This window comes from Myxine glutinosa, chromosome 4 (assembly GCF_964187855.1).
Source record: "Myxine glutinosa chromosome 4, kmMyxGlut1.1, whole genome shotgun sequence".
Taxonomy (NCBI): Eukaryota; Metazoa; Chordata; class Myxini; order Myxiniformes; family Myxinidae; genus Myxine; species Myxine glutinosa.
This window is the reverse complement of record NC_136264.1, coordinates 26,628,080-26,652,818: the sequence shown is the minus strand read 5'-3', so window position 1 is coordinate 26,652,818 and position 24,739 is coordinate 26,628,080. Positions and strand designations below refer to the sequence as shown.

Genomic DNA, 24,739 nt, shown 5'->3' with positions numbered 1-24,739 from the left:
AAATAAAGGATTTAATGAAAATAATCATGAAGCAATTAAAATGAATATGAGGTAAAAACTATTTCCTAATTTAAGACGTCTCCATTTAGACTCGTATACAAACAAGGGGCAAACGGAAGTAAAAATAAATGATGTTCCTGCCAGCCGGCACTTAACTCTGGTCTCAACGAGGGGGCTTGGCGTTCGTCGCCTCCAAACCACCGCGCGGGATGCGCACAAACTGGTGCGGAGTCGCGTCCTCGACGTCCCAACGGTACTTCTCGTGATGCCAAATGCACTGAACCGCTCTTGCTCAGTCTTTTTCCAAGAGCGCACACGAGTCACGTGACCGCCTGCATCAAAGTCCAGCACAGAGAGAGAGAGAGCCAAAAAATGCTCCTGCTCGCTACACAGCCCAGGACCAAGAGAGCCAGACGGGGAAGGGTGCACCCTCCTTTGTCCCTCGCTGATGTCACTCCCTGACCAATCCTGACGTCCCATTACATAATCCCATGGCTCCTTAACCAGTCACAAAGCTTGGGGCGTGGTTTCTCAGTTACCAGTCCTTGGAGGCGGAGTCTAGCCGTCCTTCGGGAATGTTCAGATGACATCGGCAGTTGTGTGGCGGGGTTTACTTGCCCGATATGGTAATGTCCGGTTACACTGTCAGCATGACGGTGCGATGGCCGTCATTGTAATTACCCTGCGCTCGTGAAGCGAAAAGCGGGGTTAAGCATTTGGTTACATACCTGTGCCGAGGTTACATCGAGGTGGGTACGTGTGCCGTGTCTGCATTTTAAAAATACATTTTCTCGGCAACCGTTGGTCCGATTGACATGAAATTTTACCATAGAAGCACCTCTGCCTGTAGAGTTTTTTGCTGATAATTATGATGTCATAGGTCATGTGGTACAGACGCCATCTTGGTAAAACGTTACATCTCTATATCTCCCAAACCACTCCATGGAAAAAATTGAAATATGGCTCAATGTCAAGCACTCCCCTTGGAGAATAAGATATGTTAATGATGATGTCATCAGTACCGTAATAATGACGTCATAATTCGGCAAGTACAACGCTCGATTCGATCAGTATGACTTTGTTTCTCTGCAATTCTTGGACCGATTGACACAAAATTTTCACCATGGGAGTGCCTCTTATTGTAGAATATTTTAATGATAATTATGACATCATAGTACAGCGGTAAAGGCGCCATCTTGCAAAAACCGAAAAACTTTGCCCCTCGATATCTCCGACCCCTCTCCATGGAAAAAATTGAAACATGCCTCATTGTCAAGTACTCCCCATGAGGAATAAGATATGTCAATGATGACGTCATTGGTGCCTTCATTATGACATCTTAAACTAACAGGGACAACGCTTAGTCTGATCATTTTGAAATTTATTGAGCATGATCTACGCAACAATTATATTAGAGAATATAAATTTATGTCACGTGGTCTGGCAGCCATATTGGAACAAAGAAAAAAAAACCTTCAAAAACAAAAGAGTTCACTCGCACAAAGTTGACTGTGTAGGGTAAGTATTCTATGAATACCATCTAGTTGTTGTTGTAATGGCGGTCTTTTATGATGAAATAAAGCATAAAAGACAAATCACAGGGGCAATTACACACTAGGGATTATCCTTAAGCCCTACCTAATTAGCATAGCTGCACCTCTCGTATGGAGACACATATACGATCTTATTCTATGCAGATTCCCTACTTAGTTACATCGAGGTGGGCTTCTCCTTCACTTCACAAGGTCCATGCTAATTTACACAATCCTGACTTCACTAATAGTCAGGTTCACTATGTCAATAAATTATATTTCGTTCAAAATCATGGTAGATTAGCAAACCTATACATTTTTGGAAAGGTTATAGCATAAGGAAACTAAAAATCAATGTTTACATTTGGAGAGATACCTGTATGGCCACTGTAAAATACATATTTTGTTCTATTTCTGCCTCTAATTACCCTAAAAACTTTAAAATATATACTAAACCTATATTTTCAGGGACAAGGAATCCAATGAAAGTATCAAATTAGTGCTATGGGGAATGGTAAGACACGAATCAAAGGTTTTGAATTGCAAAATACTGTCTTTATATTCGCGATAAGTTGCATAATCAAATACATGTTATCATTTTGAACAGGCAGTTAATAACATCAAAATGTGTCACAATAATTCATATCACCAAACATACACAGGCAAGTAGTGTAATAATGTTGCTTCTGGGACACCTCCGTTTAACATGTGAAATCCCTATCTAATGTCATTTACCCCCTTGTCTTTTTCAAAAATCATAAACACCTCTATTTCTCCCACCCTCATCTTTATGAACCTTTTGTCTGTAGTACCTATCCTTAATGTTGTTCATTAGACCACTCAAACACTACAAATATTTGTTTTCTCTTATAGACCTATCATCCTTCTTCTACATATCATCTGGCAGATTAATCTTTGACCCACTCAAACATTGACCCATTCACTTCCATATTAATTCTTTCCCTCCCTCATTGCCCCTAAACACCTATATTTCTCTCACCCTGTTCTTTACGAACCTTCTAACCTTTTGACATGTTATCCTTATTCATTAGACCACTTAAACACCTGTGATCCTTCTGACCTCATGGACCTTTTAACCTTTTACTCTTAATATCATCTGGTGAATATAACCCACTCAAACAACGACCCTACAAATATTTGTTTATGCGTGGGAAATAATTTAATTCTCCTACAACTCTCTTCACCATCTAATATATTAACAAAAAATATGTTTGAGTTTGGTTCTTTATTAAGATATTTTAACTGAGCTAAGATAAAATGGTAAACCTCCCTCAATGTTCTTGTTTGAGCGCCTCCAGTGCCACATACCATTTTTTGGTAAGCTCCGCCCACTTTTTGGTAAACCACACCCATTTTTACTAAGCCCCGCCCACTTTTTACTAAGCCCCGCCCACTTTTGCTAAGCTCCTCCCACTTTTGCTAAGTCCCACCCACTTTATAAACTCTTCAGCATTGTATCATTTCCAGGTAATACATTACATCATTTTCAGGGAATTTCCATCACATCATTTCCAGTTAAGACACGCCCAGGGAATTTCCACAGGAAGACACACCCAGTCCTTATAAAAGGCACCGACCACACAGGCTTTTTCAAACACGCTTTCTGCTTCACTTGAGAATGGACTACTATGCCGAAATGGAATGGGATAACTTTGCTATTCCATGGAGTCCTACTACCTGTGTAGAACTCAACCTTCAGATTGATGAACTGGACTCGAACCTCTTATCAATGGAGGTAAGTTTGTTTATTTATTTATTTATTTATTTAAATTTTTTTTTTATTTATTTTTTTTTTTTTTTTAAGATGAGACTCGTGTAAGAGTTAACAAAGTTTATTTTAATATTCATAGAGCTTGATTTATACAAATAAAAAATATTGTATTAAATTAATACATTGTTATTTTCTTTCACAGGAAATTGTATCTGAGATACGAAATGAAAATTCTGCTTTTAACACAACTTGGGATGAAGTTATTTTTTTGTTTGAAGACATTTTGAACAACCAAGACCCCCAGAACGAGTTCTACCTTGATGACCCAGCCAAAGAGTTATACCTTGGAGATCCACAAAATCCTGAAAAAGAGTTTTACCATGATGATACTTGTTGTGAGTTATCAAAACAAAACCCACTGAACAAGTTCTACCTTGATGAGCCAGAATACAAGTCATACATTGGAGACCCACAAATTTCTGAAAATTGGGAAAGGAGAGTTCTCCCTGATGGTCCGCAGTTATACTATGTGAGACACATCATAGAAACCCTAAAAAATTGGGCAAGGAGAGTTCTCCCTGATGGTCCGCAGTTATACTATGTGAGACACATCATAGAAACCCTAAAAAATTGGGCAAGGAGAGTTCTCCCTGATGGTCCGCAGTTATACTATGTGAGACACATCATAGAAACCCTAAAAAATTGTGAAATGGGAATTCTCCCTGATGGTCCGCAGTTATACTATGTGAGACACATCATAGAAACCCTAAAAAATTGGGAAAGGGAAGTTTTCCCTGATGGTCCGCAGTTATACTATGTGAGACTTATCACGGAAACCCCCAATATTTCTGAAAATTGTGGTTTTACCTTGGGGACTTGGAAAGATGGTTATATTTTTGGAGACTCGGAATGGGGGTTTTGTTTTGATGACTCGGAATGTGATACCTATCTTGGAGGCTCAACAGGAATGTGGTTATACCTTGGGAACTTGGAAAGTTGGTTTTATTTTGGAGACTCTACCTGTGGGGTTCCTCTTGGAGACTCTTTGGATTCTAAAGCAATGAACAATGTTCTTTATTTAATGACGCTTGATTTAAGCAATATCAAGAAAGTTCGAGGAAGAAAATGCTGGAAAATTCTTTCTTCCCATTTCTACTTCTTCAAACTTAAAAGCCTTGAAAGACAGAATTGGAGGAAGAGGAAAAAAAAAAAAAAGAAATACGTATTTAAAAAAGAAGAAAAGAAAGATTATGTTAGGGTTTGGGTGGGATTTTGAATGTGAGGGTTAGGGATGGGGTTGGGTTAGGGTTGGGATTTTGAATGTGAGGGTTAGGGTTGGGGTTGGGTTAGGGATGGGGTTGGGTTAGGGATGGGGTTGGGTTAGGGATGGGTTGGGTTAGGGTTGGGATTTTGAATGTGAGGGTTAGGGTTGGGGTTGGGTTAGGGATGGGATTGGGTTAGGGTTGGGATTTTGAATGTGAGGGTTAGGGATGGGTTGGGTTAGGGATGGGGTTGGGTTAGGGATGGGGTTGGGTTAGGGTTGGGGTTGGGTTAGGGATGGGGTTGGGTTAGGGATGGGGTTGGGTTAGGGATGGGGTTGGGTTAGGGATGGGGTTGGGTTAGGGATGGGGTTGGGTTAGGGATGGGTTGGGTTAGGGATGGGTTTGGGTTAGGGATGGGGTTGGGTTAGGGCTTGGGTTGGGTTAGGGTTTGTATATTATTATGACTCACTCGCACATACACACACACACAAAAGTTAAGCCCCAACTAAAAAGTTGTGGGATTCTGTGTTTGGGGTTCACAGATTTAAAAACGTATCCCCATTATACACACACAAAAGTTAAGCCCCAACTAAAAAGTTGTGGGATTCTGTGTTTGGGGTTCACAGATTTAAAAACGTATCCCCATTATACACACACAAAAGTTAAGCCCCAACTAAAAAGTTGTGGGATTCTGTGTTTGGGGTTCACAGATTTAAAAACGTATCCCCATTATACACACACAAAAGTTAAGCCCCAACTAAAAAGTTGTGGGATTCTGTGTTTGGGGTTCACAGATTTAAAAACGTATCCCCATTATACACACACAAAAGTTAAGCCCCAACTAAAAAGTTGTGGGATTCTGTGTTTGGGGTTCACAGATTTAAAAACGTATCCCCATTATACACACACAAAAGTTAAGCCCCAACTAAAAAGTTGTGGGATTCTGTGTTTGGGGTTCACAGATTTAAAAACGTATCCCCATTACATTTTATTTATTTATTTATTATTTTCAAGGGTATTATCTGCTTACTTGTGTTTTTTGTAATTCTTGTGAGTAAAATGAACCCAAGATTTCTTCTCCATTTAAATCATATAATTTGTAGGTCCAAGGGACTGTATCCATTACATCAATGATTTTAAATAATTCACGAGTCCATTTTTGTGTATAACCTTTCTCAAAATGACTTTTCCATTTGTATATTCTTACAATATCACCAACTTTAAACTTGGGCTTTCTCAAATTAATCTCCTTTTCATATTCTAATTTTGTAAATGTTTCTGATGGTTTTGATTGTGTTGATGAATGAACTGTATTATTGTAATTATCTACAATATCCTGAATTAAATACACCCATTTTTGAGAACCGAGTTGTGTGAATTTTTTATATAATTTCTCTTTTAAAGTACGATTAAAACGCTCAATAACAACTGCCTTTCCTTCATTAAAGGTGCTGTATAATTTAATACCCTTCCCCTTAAGAAATTTCATGAATATTTTGTTATAGAACTCTGTTCCCTCATCAGTCCATAACTTCTTTGGTTTCCTTTTATCCCGATCAAATATTAGCTTAAAGGCTAACATTAAAGTATCACCCCTTTTATTTTTTAAAGGGACAACCCAGGCAAATCTACTCCTCAAATCAATAACGGTTAAAGCATACCTGTATCCCCTGTCATTATTCAATTCAATTAAATCAGCGGACCATATGTGGTCAGTGTATTTAGAATAAACCTTCCTTCTTTTAAACTTTGTGATTATAGGTTTGTGTAATTCTTCAGCCAAAAGCTCCTCAGTCTTGATGACATCATTAGAGCCTAATAGTTTTTTGAGGAATAACCAAGACCAAGTTTCAATTTAGCATTTATCAAATTTCTCACAATAAACCTATCAACTTTCTCTCTCAACGTTGGATTTTGTATCAAAGACAAATTATACAACATTTCGCTGTCGGCTTTATGTTTTTCAGTCAACGTAGTGGTTTTCCCATAAGCAATATCATGCTTCATACACACTTCGTCAACCCTATTTGTAGGTTTAGACCAAGGTTTAGGATTGTCAGCCTCATCTAATCTTTTATCCAAGTTTGTTCCTGGACCACAGAAAGAATACCCTGGAAGGTGTAATTCCCCTGGAATTCCAGTTGTTGTAAATTTACTTCCTGACAGAAACTTTTGTATGTCTCCTCCTCTTTTAGGAGAGATGAATTGGCACTTTTTAGAGCCACATACTTGACATATTCCTTTTTGATAAACTCTATTATTTTTAGCTTTAACATAAGAGATATTTTTAGATTTAGTTTTCTTTTTACATTTGAGACAATAACTCATATTTATTTATCAGAAAAATTCCGACAGAGTATCAAAACCTTTTTGGTTTTCAACATATACATTTCAATCTTTATTTTTAAAACATAAAGAATCCTAAGGAATGCCTTCACTCTCTCCTCCATTTATTTACAAATAAAAACTAACTAAAGTCAATGACACCAACATCATCAATCACATAATCTTTTCCTTCTTCTTCTTCTTCTTCTTCACCACTTTCTCGTTTAAATCTCCTCCCTGAAATTGAAGACATTGACGTTCTTATTTTTGAAACCATTATCTTCATAAGAGTTGTTAATTCTTTAATTTCCTCTTCGGTGCGTTGAGATTGATTTATTTGCTTTAATACACTCAATCTTTTATGAATCTCAATGATTTCCATCTTTTTATATTTTTCCTCCCTCTCTCTTTGCTCCCTCTCCTCCTCCTCCATTTTCTCCCTCTCCTCCTTCTCCTTTTTCTCCCTTTTCTCCCTTTCCTCCTTCTCCCTTTTCTCCCTTTCCTCCTTCTCATTTTTCTCCCTCTCCTCCTTCTCCTCCTTTTTCTCCCTCTCCTCCTTCTCCTCCCTCTCCCTTTCCTCCTTCTCCTTTTTCTCTCTTTCCTCCTTCTCTTCTTCAACTCCTTCCTCATCCCTTGCTACCCTTGAGTTTGAACCCCAAAGAATATTATACATATACTCATCTGGATTTTGAGATATTCTTGTATCTATAATTATTTTTCTCATAATAGGATACCAATAAGATTTGTTGACGATTTCTAAAAGAGTTTTATATTTCATAACTTTGAGAAGTTCATTTTTATTTAATATTTTAAACAAGTCTCTATTTGTGGGTTTAACAATATCAGTATAAGGCCAGTTTTTAATGACAAAATTCCCATGTATATGCTCCAAATCATAAGGTATGTAATACCGAGCACCCTTTTCTTGTAGGTATCCTTGAATACAAAAATTATAATTCTCTTGTAGTCTTCTTCCTGCCATTTATGTATCAGAAATATATGTGAGATTAATATTATGACAGGTAATACCACCCCATCTTCCCACTACCAAATCGGTTTGTATTCCTCGGCTTTCTATCCTTATCTCATTACCTTCCTTCTTTGTCATGTGAACCATCGCTATACTATCATATATTTTTCTTTTCTTAAAATCACGTATTTGTTGTTTACTAATTGTACTTCCACATAAATCCTTATCCTCACCAAGTGGATAATATTCTTCTTTACGAGACTGATTTAAATCATGTAGGTCTTCTATGTTTATTGAAAAAGACCAATTATACCCTAAATCAGGCATATCATACCCCCATTTATTAATTCGCATATTAACTAAATGTCCTTCTTTATAAAATTCAATTGTAAGCAGGTAGTTAAATTCAATGAGGAAAGGTGTATGGTCAGTATAACCAGGTGTTGTAGTTGTAAATTTTACTTCTTTCACAAAACGTGCTGTTTTCTTTAAAAATATATATTGTGATAAATCACTTAATCTAATTAAGTCATTCGCATCTGTAGGGTTTGGATAATTGATTAATTTATAAGTATTCTTCATATTAATATTTTTACTTACACTATATTTTTGTCGTTCAGCCTGTGCCTTTGTATAATAATTTGATAAATCAATATCCTGAGAGGATTTTCCAAAGATAGAACCATCTTTTCCAACATAAGTCATTTATATTAGATTAAAAATGATATCATAAAAATTTTCATTATTGTTGAGTTGAAATAATACATATAAACATAATTGACCACAACATTTAGAATTAATTTCTTGAACTTGAAATGTTTGATAAACACCATTCTGTAAGAATTGTATTACTTCAACAGGTGGTGGCATACCATAACTATCAAAATAATATTTATCCTGACTATTATGAATACAAACCCAATGAGAACCATTCTGTGTGTCTAAATTCATAATAATATTCTTTGTATTCTTATTTATATGTATTAATTCATCTCTCATACAGATTACCACATTATCAATTTTTAGTGTTTTACAATACTTGGCTAGTTCTATATTTGACGTTGTATTCTTTCCAAATTGTTTAAACCATTTATCCATTTATTTATGAGAAAGATACAATCCATTACCCCGTTTAGTTAGTTTAACACCCGCTTGAGCGATAGAGGAAAGCATATCACCAACCAACAATCTAGCTTTATCAGGTAGACTTTCAAGTTTTTGAGCAAAATCTACAATTACACCACTTCCACTAATTTGTTTCTCCAACTCCTTGTTATGTCTTTCCAATTCTTTTTGAGCTTTTAGTTGTGCCTTCCTTTCGTTAGCAGTTTTTACCGCTGCTGAAATACCACCAGTCAATGCTCCCGCCGCACTTAAACCAGCAAATAAAGGAATTAGAAACGGGAGAAATCCTCCTCTTGACTCGTCTATTGAATATTTCTTTAACATAGGTTTCGTCATTTTAATTTTAAGTGATCCAACATCATTTAGTGTTTTTACTTGTGTGTGTGTGAGTAAAACATCAATTCTTACAGCTCCTTTTCTTTGAATTGTATTAACATTAATAATACAAGGCTTTTGATTTTGAATACAAGATGTTAATTTATTAAGATTGATTTGATTAACATATACCCCTACCATTTATTTATGAGAAAAAACCTATGTGATATTAATCATAACACCATTATCTGTATTAATCTGTAATTCTGTTTCCTCCAAAAGCAAACAATAAGCATCAACTTCTTCATTCTCCCCTCTTTCAATGTATAGAGAAGTATCCACTCGATTAGACTTTATAGTTTCCTTTTGAGAACTCAGGTCAATTGCGTAGATTGTATATAAACCTTTAAATGCAACCATATCCAAAATAGGATCATTATTACCATTACTTTCACACACTTTTTGGTAGGACTTGTAGGCTTCCGCATAATCATTTTTTTCCCAATCAATTTCCAATCTATCTCGCGGATAAAATGTGCCATCAAGAGAAACCCGAAGTTGTTTCACCTTAGCATTATCACTCAGCGCATTATTCTTATTAGTACCCTCCTCTCCATCTGGTTTTTTAAAAATGAGCCATAGGTATCGTGGCTTTCCTTCAAGAACACCCAAATTCCAAGTGTAGGTAGTGTGTTCCAGTTTAACGTGTTGACATCTTCTTTTAAGGTATGATACATTTAGCGGTTTCTTTGAGTTAAGTCTTCTATTTAACATCTCCTCCGTTTTAAGATTAGGAGTATATTCATTGATATACCAACACAAATCATTAATAACAAATTTATTATTGTCGCCAAAAGCATTTTCAGCCCCAAAAAGCAATCTATTTACATTATCATTCCTTTGTAGTTGAAATCTAATTTTAAGACCATACAAAACTTTATCATAATCACAAAATCCAAATATACCTTTAAGAGGTACTGCTACGGTAAAACTATTCTCAGCTTTTGCGTCATCATTATACATTGACTTCCTTTGACTATAACCAGGGTCTGTGTTTGTTCCCGTTGACATATCAGGAATAAAGCCTTCAACAGCTCCCTTACCCATTCTATCACCAAACGAATATAGTGTAAATTTCATCATTTCAGATGTAGCAGAGACATAATCAACCGCTTCAACCTCTTGTGTTCCAATATACAGGCGAACACTGTCAAACATTTTCCAGAAGAAATCATTTACGAGTGTAGCATTAGTATTATTCGCAGCCTTAGTGAATTTAAATTTACACAGCAAGAAACTATCAGCTATATTCAAGTAAGTTTGTTGATTATTTATTTCAAAACTTTTTGTTCCGTTTGAATTCCAGTCGGTTCCTGTAATAGCATTTACCTTAAAATAGTCTTCCTTTTTAGTAGAGTTTGAAATGATAATCGTATCATCCAAATCATAGATACTATCAATCGCTTCCATACTTGTATTTATATAGTATTAAAATTGTTGAAACCCTGACCCAAGTATTTTAATGATTTTTTGTCGTTCTTGTGAAGATAGTTGAGTTTTACCTTTTTTAATTTCTTTGATTGCTTGTAATTTATGGGACTCCTTTTGAGCATCTTTTATACTCTTTACAACACCTGCTACATTTCCCATGAGAGAAGCAGTTGAACCAATTAGGTCTTTATGTTTAAGAATGGTTGAACCAATACCCATTAGAGTATCAATTATCCCATCTCCTTTATTTCGAAATTGATGACCCACACCCCGTTGTCTCTTAGGTTTATAGTATCCTTTACCCACATACCTTGTATAGTCTGGTGAAAGGAACATGCCCTCCCCTGTAATTATTTTATATTTTCCCAACTCGTGTTTTCTTACAATAACCATTATTTATTTATTGAAAAACTTCACGTAGGTGAATTCTGATGGATATAATTTCATCATTAAAGGATATCATACGATTATCTTGGTCGGTTATCCTAAAATTTACTCTGTATATGGTTTTTCCTGACACAGGTAAATAGACAAGATTTTTTGGTTCCATATTAAATTTATAACCAATCGGGGTTGAGTATGCACTGAATGAAAATATTGTATTTGTTCTTATTCCATCGTTATAAGCACCATCAATCAAATCACAATGAATTAATACTGAATTTATACCGGAGGATATTTGGATAACATTATCACTGTAAAACGTCCCGTTATTTTCAATCTTTTTTGAAGAGAAACCCAATAGCTCTCTGAACGAATTTTCAATCGTGAAATCAACTTTATAATTATTTTTCAGTTTAATAGTTGATTTTGAAGTGTGTGTTTGAATATCTATTACAATATTTTTTGGTTCATCACCTTTTTCTTTCATAAGGCGAGAGACTTCTGAAGATATTTGAGAAATCTCGTAAGCTCCAGGTGAAACAGTTATAGTTTTGTAGGCAGTGCCTGGATTATAACTAAACTTGTTGTTTTTCTCTGTGATATTAAAAAGGGTATTGTAAGTTTCCATTGACAACAAAGATGCCTCATATGAGGTAAGGGGGTCAAGTTGTAGTGGGTAAGGGAATGAAGCTGTGTAATCGCTCGTTGTGAAATTAAAACTAAGAATTGTGCTTCTCATCTTATTTAATATCTAATAAAATATCTTTGTATTGACATTTATTAATTATTTTCATGTTCATCAACTGATCTAAAATGGCTGAGGATTCATTAAAACAATTGTTGTTTCCAGCCTTCTTACTACCTAATAACAATAATAGCCTATTAACTAATTGTGATGGGTCATTTGGAAGAAAACTAACACCCGAACCAAGCTTACTTAAAGCATCAATAATATGTTTCTCCTTCTCATTCTTCTTACTTTTACCAGCAACAGAAACTCCATAATCAAGTGTATTTAACAACTCAATATATACCCTATCTTCCTCTCTTTCCATATCAAGTGGTTCCTCAAAATATTTTGAACCGCTGAATCCGGGGTTTGTTAGAAGAAACATTAATCTTGGAGTTAATTTAACATTTGGTTGAGTAGAACTCAAGAACATCAATTCATCATTAAATATCAATACCTTTTCTTCCACAAGATGAAACACTGCTGGTTCTTCTGTTGGAATGAGACCTGCTCTGGTTTTTGAACCCGCAGAATATTCATTGTTTTGAAGAGCTTCCACAACATAATTAGGGGGTTGATTTACCTGCTCAAGTTTCCGAAATAATCCCTCGTCATCATATTCTAATTCACCAAGTTCTTGTTTTGTTATCTGACTAAAATCTTTGAGCATTTGAAGTTTTTTCGGAGTAAATTCTACCGTGGGAACTGTAGGGTGTTGAGTTTTCAAAAGTGGTTTAAAGAATTTCTCTTGTTTTCTTTCAAAGGCTTCTTCACCAGTTAGTTTCTGTCTCCGTTTCTTCTTTATCTCTTCCTGTTGTTTAACAACTTTTGAAACTAATTGTTGATGTTCCTTAAACTTTCTTTCTCTTTCTTCAGTATTCATTTTCTGTATTTATTTATTGAAAAATATCATTTAGTATCTCATCTTGTTTCACAACAATATATTTATATTTTCCAATCGTGTGTTTCATATAATTTTCAAATTCTTTTTTACTACATAACGTAGAGCAATTATCTCTCCAAAAATTATTTACATCTATTGAATTTAACTTAAATAAAATAAAAGTATTGGCATTGTTTCTTATTGAGCGTCGAGGGAGTTGAAAATATGATTGACTAAGATATATACAATTACAAGAAGAATGTCTCCCTCTTGTATAGTAGCTATCCATTACTGTTTGGTTTCTCTCATTAACACAATCATCAAAGATGACAAGGTTCTTTTTTGATTTATCTAAATCTTGAGGTGAAGGTATATCATCCGTATTATCACTGAGAATACAAGTTATGGGTTTCGATTTTGATTTCTGTGTATCACAAAATAATTGTATTATATCATCAATATTATAATCATTTAGTTTGTTTTGAAGTTTAAATAAACCGATAATGTCTTCCTTTTTAAGACCCGCATTAAAACCCTGTGAGAGTAGTTGATACTCGGGTTGAAAACTTGACTTTGTAAAAATTATTAAATTATCATAATCTAAAAAATTAGAACCAAGGAGCATCTTTAAAAGTAAACAGGTTTTTCCACATCCGCTTGAACCAACTATTAGACATCTCAATGAATTTGGAATGTTTTTATGGTTATTAAATTTTATCTTATTTTCCCAAACGGGTAAAAAATCATTCATTTATATATTTGGAAAACAAGTTATCCAACTTTTTTTGAGCTATTTGAGAAACTCTATATTTTATCCTGAGTTCGGGTTTAATTTCAAAATAATCCATTATTTTATTTATATAGTATCTTGTATTAACATTTCCATTAAAATTATTTTGAATAATAAATATCATTAAACCCTTATACATTTCCTCAATACAATTAGTCTCTTCCCTTGAAAGAAATGGTGTATTATCATCACAATACTTAACATTCATCTCTCTTATTAATCTTGTAAAGTAATTCATTTTTGGTTCTAATTTAAAAGAGTTATATATTTTTTTATATTTCTTATTATCATTAATTAAAATTAAATCACAGAAAATACATTGTTTATATGAATCCTCATCATTAAGCCCCACTCTATCACAAGCCGGACAATTCTCTAATTTATCATATGGAGAGTCTGGAAATTCTAAATATCCTTCAGAACTTATCATATTTATGTGGTAAATTTTTACTTAAACTAAACGCAAGTTTATTCATTAATAAATACAATGTTTCAAAGCACAAAAGACAAATTTCAATCAATCTCTACTTCGGTGGAAGATATAGAAAAATATGTCAAAGATGTTAAATTGAACAAAGATAAATATGGAAATTTTTGGGTAAAACCAGTTATGGAAAATAACATGAGCCCCTCTATTTCATTTAAAGGAAGAGCTCTAACTATACCTGGAAAGACATCCATTAAAGTAAATCTAACAAAAGTTTCTCCTCTACTCCTGGCAATTTATTCAAAGCTTGAAAAAGTGATTGACCACGATACTTTGAAAAAGAATGATAAGACCATTAATAATTCTAGAGGAGACATTTGTATTTTCTTTAATAATCCAAAGGGTGTAGATCTAAGTAAAATGAATGATGTTAATATTTCTGGTGAAATGTCATTTCGTTCTATGATAGTTAGAGATTATTTAAAGATAACTTTTGATATAAAAATTGTAGAGATTGAATCTGTTAATGAAAGAAAGTATATAGATATTGATGGGAATATTTTTCTTGCTAATTAAATATGAGTCAATACAGCAGTGAAGATTTTACTATTTCATTGAACTCAGACGATAGTGATGATAGTATTTCATTGAACTTGGACGATGGTGATGATAGTATTTCATTGAACACAGATGATAGTTATGATACTAATAGTTTGTGCTCAAATGATAGTTATGAGAGTAGCTTTATTGATGACTCTGAGTATGATTCTGAGTATTCATGTGATAGTTATGACTTAGATGATTCTGAGTGAAAAAGTGTTTTAGTTTAAGCACAGCGATATATATAAAACGGAGCTGTAAAGCTCAAAAGTGTTTTATTTTAAGCACAGTGATATATATAAAACACCACGTTTTCTCACGCTATAAATATGGTTTATTGTGATACTTGCGAGAAGGAAGTAAAATATTATAAACAACATATTCTCACCGCAAAACATACATACAACATTTTAAACAAACTTTCCCCTCTTCCACCTGAAACAAAACACTGTTCTACATGTAATAAAAATATCCTCAAGAAAGGCTTCAAAATACATCTTAAAACAAATCTACATTTATCAAATTTTATCACAACTAAAAACTCTGATGGAGCATTCAAAGGACATATTAAAATAAGAGTCTTTAACTTCAAACCTCCTGAACCAGAGTCTATAGTTGATGCTGTAGAAATAGTTAAACCTGCTGTTCAAACGTTGATTGAAAAAACACTAAAGGAAATGAAACCACTTAAATTTTATATGGGAGTAAAATTAGAAATGACAAAGGATGAAGGAGTTATAGATGCACCATACATGAGAACTGAGCCACACTTTATATCTTCATATCAAGATTTTAAAACATCAGGAGTCTATGATGAACTTATTAAACAAGAGCAAGATGTGGATAATTCAATCGTAGGAAGTGGATTCAATATAGGAAAAATTATTTACATAGACATTCATATTCTTAAATCAGATCCTCTAAAAGCTTCTTCTTACATTGATTTACCCAGTGTTATCAAAAATAGAAAAGCAGTTATCAATATCAAAAATAAAGACAATAAATGTTTTCTCTGGTCTATTTTAGCACACTTACATCCTCCACATTTTCATGATGAAAGAGTATCTCATTATAAAAAATATGAGAATACATTAAATACGAAAGATCTAAAGTTTCCGATGACTTTAAATGATATTCCTAAATTTGAAAAGATGAATAATTTATCAGTTAATGTTTATGGTCTAACAGAAACAAACAACATTCAGGTTTTAAAGCTTTCTGACAATTGTAAACAAACTCATATTAATCTTCTATATTTTAATTCAGATGAAAATTCACATTATACATACATCAAAGATATTGCTAAATTAATAAAACCACAAGTCTGTAAGAGAACAAATAAAATATATATTTGTTTGCGTTGTCTTAACTTCTTCAATTCACAAGAAAGATTAGATAAACATTCAAATTATTGTGGCGAACATAAATCAACGGTAATCAATATGCCTAAAGAAGGCTCAAAGATCACATTCAAAGATGAAAATAAAAAGATCAAACATCCATTTGTTATATATGCTGATTTTGAAAGTATTTTAGAAAAAATTGATACTGCTTCTCAAGATCCAAAAGAATCATACACAAATAAATATCAAAAACATACTCCTTGTGGTTTTTGTTATTATATCAAATCATCCGTTGGTGATAAATATAACAAGTTAGAGATGTATAGAGGCTCAAATACCCCAGAGGAGTTTGTGAAACGACTAGAAAAAGACTGTGTTCGATTAACCAAGATAATGAGAGAAACCAATAAACCAATGTCCTTAACAAGTAAAGAAAAAAGGGAATTTATAAAAAACAATGTCTGTCATATTTGTGAGGAGAAAATTGGTAAAGGTCTAAAGGTTAGAGACCATTGTCATCTCACTGGTAAATATAGAGGTCCGGCTCATCAAAGTTGTAATATTAATTATCAACTCCCCTCTTTCATTCCTGTCTTTCTTCATAACAACGCTCATTATGATACACATCTATTTATCAAGGAACTCTCAAAGACTTCTGGAAGTATCTCAGCAATTCCAAACACGGATCAGAAATACATTTCATTCACAAAAACAATTCACACATCTCCTATTACTCATATCAGATTTCTTGATACATTTAAATTCATGGCAAGTCCATTGGTTAACTTGGTTCAAAATCTAAAAGAGTTTCCATGTCTTTCAGAGTATTTTTTAGATAAAGATTTTCTAACACAAAAGGGAATTTACCCCTATGACTATATGGACTCATTTGAGAGATTCAATGAAACACAACTTCCTTCAAAAGAAAATTTCTATAACAAATTAAATAATAGTCATATATCTGATAAAGATTATGTACACGCACAAAATGTTTGGGAAAAATATAACATCAAGAATCTTGGCGAGTATCACGATTTGTATCTCAAAACTGATGTGCTTTTATTGGCCGATGTATTTGAAGCCTTTAGATCTGTTTGTCGCACTGGATATGGATTGGATCCTGCTCACTACTACACAGCACCTGGATTGGCCTGGAGTGCGATGTTGAAAATGACAAAACAAGATTTGGATTTGATAACCGATGTTGATATGCTTTTGATGATTGAAAAGGCAAAAAGAGGTGGAATTTCACAAGTCTGCTCGAGTAGATACGCAAAAGCAAATAACAAATATCTTCCAAATTATGATCCAACGAAAGAGAGTTCTTACTTGATGTACTATGACGCGAACAACCTGTATGGCTGGGCAATGTCTCAGGCTCTTCCTTATGGAAAACTTAGATGGGTAAAGGAAAAAGACTACAAAAACGTTTTACAAGATGTATGTATCTCTACACAAAAAGAATTGGATGAAGAAAAAGTTGGTTATTATTTTGAAATTGATTTAAAATATCCAGAGGAACTCCATAACCTACACAAAGATCTCCCATTTGCTTGTGAGAAAGCAAGTCCAAAGAAAGAATGGTTGAGTGATTATCAACGATCGTTTGATATAGGTGAATCAACAGAAAAATTACTTACTACATTATATAACAAGAAAAATTATGTTCTACACCAAAGAAATTTGCGACAATATTTATCAAAAGGTCTAAGAGTAGAGAAGATCCATAGGGTTCTAAAGTTCAATCAAAGTCATTGGTTAAAGGGGTACATTGATTTTAATACACAAAGAAGAACAGAGTCAAAAACAGATTTTGAGAAAGACTTTTATAAATTGATGAATAATGCGGTCTTTGGTAAGACTATGGAGAATGTGAGGAAAAGACAAAATATCAGACTATCAACATCTTGGGAACAAGCATCAAAATTAATTAATAGACCGAGTTTTACTCGAGCTGAGGTCTTTACTGAGAACTTTTGTGCGATCCATTTGATTAAAGAGAGTATTGAAATGAACAAACCTATTTATATTGGAACAACAATTCTTGATTTATCAAAGTCATTAATGTATGATTACTTTTATAATAACTTGAGGAAGAAATATCAAAATGATGTTAATCTACTTTATATGGATACAGATAGTTTTATTTTGAAAATTAATACCAACGATGTTTATTCAGACATGAAAAGAGACATTAATATCTATGACACGAGTAATTACAGTCCAGAGAGTGAGTTGTTCTCTTCTAAAAATAAAAAGGTGATTGGAAAGTTCAAGGATGAATTAGGAGGAAATGTTATGAGTGAATTTGTGGGATTGAGGTCAAAGGCTTATGCTTATAAATACATTGTGAATAACGTTGAAAAGACTGATAAGAAGTTAAAAGGTGTAAAGAAAAATGTTATTAAAGAAACAATAAACTTTAAGGATTATTATAACTGTTTAACAACAAAGAAAGAAGAGTTTAGAAAGATTAATGGAATAAGAAGTTATAAACATCAATTATATTCAGAAGAGATAAATAAGAAAGCATTGGGGGCTTTTGATGATAAGAGGTTTATTTTAGAAAATGGAATTGATAGTCTCCCTTATGGTTATATAAGTATATAAGTGATAAGATATATATATAAGTGATAAGATATATATATAAGTGATAAGATATACATAAGTGATAAGATATATATAAGTGATAAGATATATATAAGTGATAAGTTAAAAAGGGGGGGGGTTGGGGATTTTAACGGGCTACCGCCGCCTTTTTTACTATTATATAAATGATAGAACCAAGTATCAACCAGACTAAAGAGTGGAGGTGTAATCAACCTTGGTATATAAATGGAAAACATAATGAATGTGAAAAATATCAAATAGGTATAATTGAAAAGGCAACTGGTAAAAAAGTTCACAAAACAAATAAGAGAATTAATTTAAATACCGGTGAATTGGGTAAAAAAGATGGAAATATTTTTGAGTGGACGGAAAACTTTGATGGTTGTCAGGAAAATATATACTTTAATTTAAAAATGGTATGTGGCACTGGAGGCGCTCAAGCAAGAACATTGAGGGAGGTTTACCATTTTATCTTAGCTCAGTTAAAATATCTTAATAAAGAACCAAACTCAAACATATTTTTTGTTAATATATTAGATGGTGAAGAGAGTTGTAGGAGAATTAAATTATTTCCCACGCATAAACAAATATTTGTAGGGTCGTTGTTTGAGTGGGTTATATTCACCAGATGATATTAAGAGTAAAAGGTTAAAAGGTCCATGAGGTCAGAAGGATCACAGGTGTTTAAGTGGTCTAATGAATAAGGATAACATGTCAAAAGGTTAGAAGGTTCGTAAAGAACAGGGTGAGAGAAATATAGGTGTTTAGGGGCAATGAGGGAGGGAAAGAATTAATATGGAAGTGAATGGGTCAATGTTTGAGTGGGTCAAAGATTAATCTGCCAGATGATATGTAGAAGAAGGATGATAGGTCTATAAGAGAAAACAAATATTTGTAGTGTTTGAGTGGTCTAATGAACAACATTAAGGATAGGTACTACAGACAAAAGGTTCATAAAGATGAGGGTGGGAGAAATAGAGGTGTTTATGATTTTTGAAAAAGACAAGGGGGTAAATGACATTAGATAGGGATTTCACATGTTAAACGGAGGTGTCCCAGAAGCAACATTATTACACTACTCAGGCAGTCAGCAAAACCATATATACACATGCAGTCAGTATAACTTCACATCTACACAGGCAGTCAATGACAAAATATACACAGGCAGTCAAAGGCATCAAACATACACGATTACAGAATATGCCATTTAGAGTTCGTCATCACTGTCCTGTGTGTCGTATCCGACAATATAGTCCACATCGTTTTCACAGTCCGTTCCACACAAGCAAAGGTCGGTCAAATTGATTGGCAAATCGAATTGGTCGAATGGTCGATCGAATCGAACTCGATGAATCGAATCGAATCGAATCGATCGAATTGGTCGAATGGTCGAATGGTCGATCGAAGCGATTGGTCGAATGGTCGAATTGGTCGAATTGGTCGAATCAAATTGGTCGGAATTGGCAAATGTAAACATTGATTTTCAGATTTTCCATGTAATAACGTTTCCAAAAATGTATAGGTTTGCTAATCTACCATGATTTTGAACGTAAAAACATAGTGAACCTGACTATAAGGTATTTTATTACCTACCCCCACAAACATAATAATATAATTCTTAAGCTGGGTGACTGGTGGTGAATTTGGGATTTGAGGATTGGAGCTGGGTGACTAAATAACTGTCTAAATCTGGAGTGAAATGTGAAAATTTAAAGAAATGACATTCTTATAACTAAGCGTATAAGCATACTTATGAAAGGCTATACTCGCTCCAACCTTTCCATATTCAGCGAAGCAATGGGTGATTGTGACCTTACTCCTCTGAGCTCCCAAAGTTAATTGCACCAAAACTTTATAGGATCATATTAAACAGTCACTTTCTCACAATTCATAACTTGTGAACGCACGAGCTACCACCTGTCACCATCTCTGAGGTAGATCATATATATGATGCTTTATAAAAAGGCTAATTTTAGCCTTGGTGAGATGGAGAGCTCCGATCGTCAAATATGGTATCCTATGTGAAAAAAACAAGTTAATTACGACATTACAACAATTTGTGTTGGTGTGTGTGTGTGTGTGTGTATGTATATATTTGTGTATGTGGTCATAAAGCATAAAGCATAACACAACATTATCTTTGTGAACCGCCCTTCCACCTCCTCCCCCCCCCCCCCCCCCCCCCCATCTCTCCCCTCCCTGGGACGGACGGACAGACAGACGGAAAGCAAACCTATAGTTCCCTCCAGTGAAACTGGTAGGGCACTAATAATAAAAGGGAAAGCATGTGTCCATGTGTGTGCCTCCTCCATGACTCCAAAACCATGAATCCTTATGGCCCAAAACTTTGCATGCACGTTAAGGGAACTCCAAGGGAGTACATGAATGAAAACTGTGTATTTGGGTAAATTTAAACACCCCTGTTGAAGATAATTAATGGGGTTCTCATCATGAAAAAACAAAATAAGCCTTACCAACGTGGCGGCATGCCATCTTTGTAAGGCCGCTTTCACCTCATGGAAGCCGCCATTATGTTTGAGCTTGCTCAAATATGCCTCGACTTGGAACAGGCCATACGGGCCTCTTGTGTACATTTGTAGACTGAACAAAACATCTTCTATTATTAAATGAAGGTACCCTTTTCAGGAAACAAAGGTACATTTTGATTAGAATCATGTAAAGGAAATGAGGTAATGCATGTTTTGTTCGCAGCGATCGTGGCAGCGGTGTAATATACACCGCCCAATGAAAGTGCATTCTCATAATGCAGATTAAAGACTAGAACGGCACTTTGTAGAGCTCATACCCCTGCCAGGCTGAACAGTTTATGGTTTATATCCCACTGATAGGCTGAATCTGGATTCGGACCTGCCCCAAAATCTAATCAGCTTGTTCTTGTCACCTAACAAACCCATCCACCTAGTTTTGTCATAACTCTCCACAACCTTTAAAACTATGTTATATGTCGTTTTTGGCCCTATCTCTCAATGGTGAAGAAACACTTACAAAATTAAATAATTCTCATATCCGAATCCATATTCAGATCTTCACCAAAATCAAATCGGTTCGGTCTTGTCACATACCCAATCTATCCACGAAGTTTCATCCGAATCCGTCCACAACCTTTTGAGATGTCCTGCTATATTTCGTTTTTAGCCCCATCTCCCAATGGTGAAGAATCACATAAAAATTCTACTAGCCGGATCCGGATCTTCACCAAAATCTAACCATTTCGTCCTTGTCGCATACGCTACCTCTCTGCCAAATTTCGTTTGAATCCGTCCACAACTTTTTGAGATATCTTGTTAACAGACGCGTGAAAACATAACCTCCATCCACCTTTGGTGGCGGAGGTAAAAATAGTGGTCTTAGTACTATAAAAGAAACTATAAAAATAGTGGTCTTAGTACTATAAAAAAAACTATAAAAATAGTGGTCTTAGTACTATAAAAAACTATAAAAATAGTGGTCTTAGTACTATAAAAAACTATAAAAATGGTGGTCTTAGTACTATAAAAAAATATATAAAAATAGTGGTCTTAGTACTATAAAAAAAACTATAAAAATAGTGGTCTTCGTACTATAAAAAAGTATAAAAATAGTGGTCTTAGTACTATAAAAAACTATTAAAATAGTGGTCTTAGTAGTCTAAAAAAAACTATAAAGATAGTGGTCTTAGTACTATAAAAAAAACTATTAAAATAGTGGTCTTAGTACTATAAAAAAAACTATAAAAATAGTGGTCTTAGTACTATAAAAAAAACTAAAAATAGTGGTCTTAGTACTATTAAAAAAAACTATAAAAATAGTGGTCTTACTACAATAAAAAAAACTATAAAAATAGTGGTCTTAGTACTATAAAAAAACTAAAAATAGTGGTCTTAGTATGATAAAAAAAACTATAAAAATAGTGGTCTTAGTACTATAAAAAAACTATAAAAATAGTGGTCTTAGTACTATAAAAAAAACTATAAAAATAGTGGTCTTAGTACTATAAAAAAAACTAAAAATAGTGGTCTTAGTACGATTTAAAAAACTATAAAAATAGTGGTCAGTACGTTTTTAAAAAAAACTATAAAAATAGTGGTCTTAGTACTATAAAAATATATATATAAATAGTGGTCTTACTACTATAAAAAAAACTATAAAAATAGTGGTCTTAGTACTATTAAAAAAACTATAAAAATAGTGGTCTTAGTACTATTTAAAAAACTATAAAAATAGTGGTCTTAGTACTATTAAAAAAACTATAAAAATAGTGGTCTTAGTACTATAAAAAAAACTAAAAATAGTGGTCTTAGTACAATAAAAAAAACTATAAAAATAGTGGTCAGTACGATAAAAAAAAAACTATAAAAATAGTGGTCTTAGCGCTATAAAAAAAACTATAAAAATAGTGATCTTAGTACTATAAAAAAAACTATAAAAATAGTGGTCTTAGTACTATAAAAAAAACTAAAAATAGTGGTCTTCGTACTATAAAAAAACTATAAAAATAGTGGTCAGTAGGATAAAAAAAAAACTATAAAAATAGTGGTCTTAGTACTATTAAAAAAACTAAAAATAGTGGTCTTAGTACTATAAAAAAAACTATAAAAATAGTGGTCTTAGTACTATAAAAAAAACGACAAATAGTGGTCTTAGTACGATAAAAAAAACTTAAAATAGTGGTCAGTACGATAAAAAAAAACTATAAAAATAGTGGTCTTAGTACTATAAAAAAAACTATAAAAATAGTGGTCTTAGTACTATAAAAAAAACTATAAAAATAGTGGTCTTGGTAACTATAAAAAAAACTAAAAATAGTGGTCTTAGTACGATAAAAAAAACTATAAAAATAGTGGTCAGTACGATATTAAAAAAAACTATAAAAATAGTGGTCTTAGTACTATAAAAATATATAAAAATAGTGGTCTTAGTACTATTAAAAAAAACTATAAAAATAGTGGTCGTAGTACTATTAAGAAAACCTATAAAAATAGTTGTCTTAGTACTTTGAAAAAAACTATAAAAATAGTGGTCTTAGTACTATAAAAAAACTATAAAAATAGTGGTCTTAGTACTATTTAAAAAACTATAAAAATAGTGGTCTTAGTACTATTTAAAAAACTATAAAAATAGTGGTCTTAGTACTATTAAAAAAAACTATAAAAATAGTGGTCTTAGTACTATAAAAAATATATAAAAATAGTGGTCGTAGTACTATAAAAAAACTATAAAAATAGTGGTCTTAATACTATAAAAAAACTATAAAAATAGTGGTCTTAGTACTATTAAAAAAACTATAAAAATAGTGGTCTTAGTACTATAAAAAAAACTATAAAAATAGTGGTCTTAGTACTATAAAAAAACTATTAAAATAGTGGTCTTAGTACTATAAAAAAAACTATAAAAATAGTGGTCTTAGTACTATAAAAGAAACTATAAAAATAGTGGTCTTAGTACTATAAAAAAAACTATAAAAATAGTGGTCTTAGTACTATAAAAGAAACTATAAAAATAGTGGTCTTAGTACTATAAAAAAAACTATAAAAATAGTGGTCTTAGTTCTATAAAAAAAACTATAAAAATAGTGGTCTTAGTACTATAAAATACTATAAAAATAGTGGTCTTAGTACTATAAAAAAAACTATAAAAATAGTGGTCTTTGTACTATAAAAAAAACTATAAAAATAGTGGTCTTAGTACTATAAAAAGTATAAAAATAGTGGTCTTAGTACTATTAAAAACTATTAAAATAGTGGTCTTAGTAGTCTAAAAAAAACTATAAAGATAGTGGTCTTAGTATGATAAAAAAAACTATAAAAATAGTGGTCTTAGTACTATAAAAAAACTATAAAAATAGTGGTCTTAGTACTATAAAAAAACTATAAAAATAGTGGTCTTAGTACTATTAAAAAAAACTATAAAAATAGTGGTCTTAGTACTATAAAAAAAACTATAAAAATAGTGGTCTTAGTACTATAAAAAAAACTAAAAAAAATTGGTCTTAGTACTATAAAAAAAACTCTAAAAAAGTGGTCAGTACGATAAAAAAAAGACTATAAAAATAGTGGTCTTAGTACTATAAAAATATATAAAAATTGTGGTCTTACTACTATTAAAAAAACTATAAAAATAGTGGTCTTAGTACTATAAAAAAAACTATAAAAATAGTGGTCATAGTACTATTAAGAAAACCTATAAAAATAGTGGTCTTAGTACTTTGAAAAAAACTATA

The 24,739-nt window shown here is 32.9% G+C and overlaps 2 protein-coding genes across 2 annotated transcripts in view; both read left to right on the top strand.

Annotated features, from left to right (window-relative positions):
* Positions 1-24,739, top strand: part of PEX10 (peroxisomal biogenesis factor 10) — a 74,857-nt gene that overhangs the window by 9,269 nt on the left and 40,849 nt on the right. The gene's annotated exons all lie outside the window — the stretch shown is intronic.
* LOC144891472 (uncharacterized) lies at positions 3,190-4,540 on the top strand. The gene is made up of 2 exons (XM_078775090.1): positions 3,190-3,288; positions 3,467-4,540. Exons 1-2 carry the CDS (start codon positions 3,190-3,192, stop codon positions 4,538-4,540), a joined length of 1,173 nt encoding a protein of 390 aa, XP_078631216.1.

Excerpts from the sequence above, each read along its gene's own strand:
- LOC144891472 (XM_078775090.1), top strand. The coding sequence starts at position 3,190 with ATGGAATGGGATAACTTTGCTATTCCATGGAGTCCTACTACCTGTGTA. Across the intron at positions 3,289-3,466 it reads CGAACCTCTTATCAATGGAG|GAAATTGTATCTGAGATACG; the intron begins GTAAGTTTGTTT and ends TTTCTTTCACAG.